The sequence below is a fragment of the Amphimedon queenslandica genome, unplaced genomic scaffold, assembly GCF_000090795.2.
Source record: "Amphimedon queenslandica unplaced genomic scaffold, v1.1 AMPQUscaffold_13216, whole genome shotgun sequence".
Lineage (NCBI taxonomy): Eukaryota > Metazoa > Porifera > Demospongiae > Haplosclerida > Niphatidae > Amphimedon > Amphimedon queenslandica.
The window spans coordinates 57,318-59,947 of NW_003546548.1; the positions used below are offsets into that span (position 1 = coordinate 57,318).

General features: G+C 34.4%; 1 protein-coding gene across 2 annotated transcripts; it reads right to left on the reverse strand.

Moving 5' to 3' along the window:
• Window positions 1-290: 290 nt before the first annotated feature.
• On the reverse strand, window positions 291-2,618 carry LOC109584359 (uncharacterized). 2 transcript variants are annotated; one of them, XM_020000075.1, is made up of 5 exons: window positions 2,445-2,618; window positions 2,320-2,388; window positions 551-1,264; window positions 410-439; window positions 291-357 (listed from the first exon to the last, which is right to left on the reverse strand). In XM_020000075.1, the coding sequence occupies exons 2-4, from the start codon at window positions 2,372-2,374 to the stop codon at window positions 435-437; spliced, it is 774 nt and encodes a 257-aa protein (XP_019855634.1). In that variant the 5' UTR covers window positions 2,375-2,388; window positions 2,445-2,618; the 3' UTR covers window positions 291-357; window positions 410-434. The 2 variants fall into 2 exon arrangements, with proteins under 2 accessions (XP_019855634.1, XP_019855633.1); XM_020000074.1 differs by having other exon boundaries at window positions 291-360.
• Window positions 2,619-2,630: the final 12 nt, after the last annotated feature.

Here is a 2,630-nt window from a genome sequence, read left to right on the forward strand (position 1 = left end):
TAGTTTAATAACTACATGTAAATTACATTCCTTTAACACTACTGCATAGCAAAAAATTTCCATGGCAAATAATTTTATGGATTTTGTAATATTTCAAAATTCATAAAAATAAAATCCACAAAAATTGTTTTAATAAGGTTCAAGATGGCTGAAAAGTAGAAAATTACAAAAATTAAAGGCCACAAAATTGACTTTTTAATAGATTTGCAAAACAAATTTTCCACTATACATTGTATGATAGATATGTGTATGCATAATTTACAGTACCTGTAAATGTGCTATACCTACCAAAGTAGTGCTTGTGGTGGAAATTTTTCCCTCCAATGATGTGGTCTGCATGATTGAAGAAGCATCAACCTTCTTTTCAAAGAAAATTTATCAAAGAAAATTAATTATTATACTGACGTACTGGTTCTATTTTAGCGGCAGTGGATTCAATCTGTGGGTCCGAAAACATAAAAATGAAAAAATAATTGTATAAACTAATAAAAGCTAATATACATGTACATGTAGTAAAAGTATTATAATTTTGTATACTGCACCATCTTACCTCCCTCTTCTTGTGGTAATTCAACTACTCTAATATCATTGTCCTCTAGCTTTTTCAATATCACTAGATCCTTGAGATCTCTCATGACATCATCAAGAACACATGGCAGTATAGCATAAGTGATGATAATACAGTTCTTCCTTAATTGTTTTAGAATCGCATCAGATGACCATGAGAATTCACCAAAGGTCGATACCCATGTATAAACACAAGTGAGTAACCAAGGCTTCTCAAGACGAAAAGAAATGTAAGGTAAGCCAAGAGGAGCAGTAGGAGATAGATCAGATTGTTTTTCAAATAAAGGTATCAAATCATTAAAGGAAGCTGCACTCAACAATTTAGCATATTCTTTTTCATATTCAAGTAAATGCCGGTTAATCTCATCATCATTCTTAGCAAATTCAATAATGAGTTTCTTCAATAGCTTGTAATTGAGGTAACCAATGAAATCATAATCACTTAGAAAATCAAAAAAGCTTTTAAAATCATTGACCTTCTTGAGAATATCAATGCAGGGCATTAATTCAGGAACAACACTAGCTTTTCTCTTTAAACATTCCTTTATCAAAAACTTTGCATCTTCTACATCAATGGAATGACTTTCAAGTGACTTTCTCACTGCAAGAGCAAGCGAAACATATTTTCCATGTAATTCATTAGCAGTGTCTTGCAAATCATCAACTTGATCAACTATGCGCTCAAGTTTACGAACACCTACAACAATACATAAGCTATAGTTACTATAATATAATAAAAAAATGACAAAACAAAAATTAAACCAGTGACCTTGTGATAATCATAAAACATTGCACTTCAAAAGTTAGGTTATTTGAAACAATCTAAACAACTGGGTTATATATACAGCCATAACATTTTAGGGATGCATGTTTATTTGAGCTGGGCTTGTAATCAGGCAATACAGTATATATTTCAATTCATAATATTTTAAAGCAAGTAAGAAAAGATTGCATCTCCTCTACAACATGCATCATCTATATCAGACAATGCTATACATAACCTGTGCATTACCTCTCACCTTCAGATCAAAGGCCTGAAGCCACATTAGCTAAGGTGGAGCCTGACTAAAGCCACTCCCCTGGTTGGCAGAATGCAGTACAAACGAATGGAAGAAAAGCATTAAAAAGCAAATGAGCAGTTCTTCTTACATCTATTCTTTAAATTAGAGCCGCTACTTCTGCTATACACACCAATGAATCAGCGAGGAGCCTCTTTGCTGCTATAAACTACTTCTTTCCTTCTTATTTTGGAAATTTTCCTTGATCTCCATTCCTTCGATGTAGCTTTCTGCCAACCAAGGGGTGTGGTACTTGAGTGGGTGAAGATTTCTACGCCTACATTTAATCACAATTTAATGGTATTCATACTTTACTTCAAAGGAAGTGTGAACTAACGCGCAGGTTATGTATACTGTAGAGGTGGGCGATACCAGAAATTTTGAATCAATACCGATACCAAGTAGTCTGAGTCTCAGTATCGATGGTATCGAGTAGTGAATGAGAAGTCAGCTACTGCGCACGCACAATTAAGTTATAATTAGTTATTAATAAAAATGAAGGGAAATAAGCCGCCATTTTGTAATTATTAAGAGATGAGGCCATAATTATGACGTAATGAAATAGGTATGGTGGGGCATGGTTACTCACTACTTGATACCAGGATTTGGTATCGAGTACTTGGTATCGGAGGCCTGGTATCGGATATATGAGTACTTTGGTATCGTATCGCCCACCTCTAGTATACTGGCTCACTTTCAGTTGTAGGCAGTGTTTGGGGTGTGGCTAATGAAACGTCACTTCTTGACATAGCAATAAATAGATCTAAGTAAAATAAAAGCAATTAATAAAAAATGATTATTTAAAGCAAAGCATCTCACTTTGTTTTTCTGTGTCAATACCATCAGCTACAGCATTCTCTCCTATTCCTCTAAGAGCAGCTATCAGTGTATCTATTGTTGGAGTCTCCACACCATCAGCTTTACGTAACCAGCTAGCCAAACACTCTGTGAAACAAGGGTCTACTCCTCCATGGTTCTTTCTTTATTTTCTCTAGTGTATTGTGA

Excerpts from the sequence above, each read along its gene's own strand:
- LOC109584359 (XM_020000075.1), bottom strand. The coding sequence starts at position 2,374 with ATGTCAAGAAGTGACGTTTCATTAGCCACACCCCAAACACTGCCTACA. Across the intron at positions 1,265-2,319 it reads AACACTGCCTACAACTGAAA|GTGTTCGTAAACTTGAGCGC; the intron begins GTGAGCCAGTAT and ends GTATTGTTGTAG.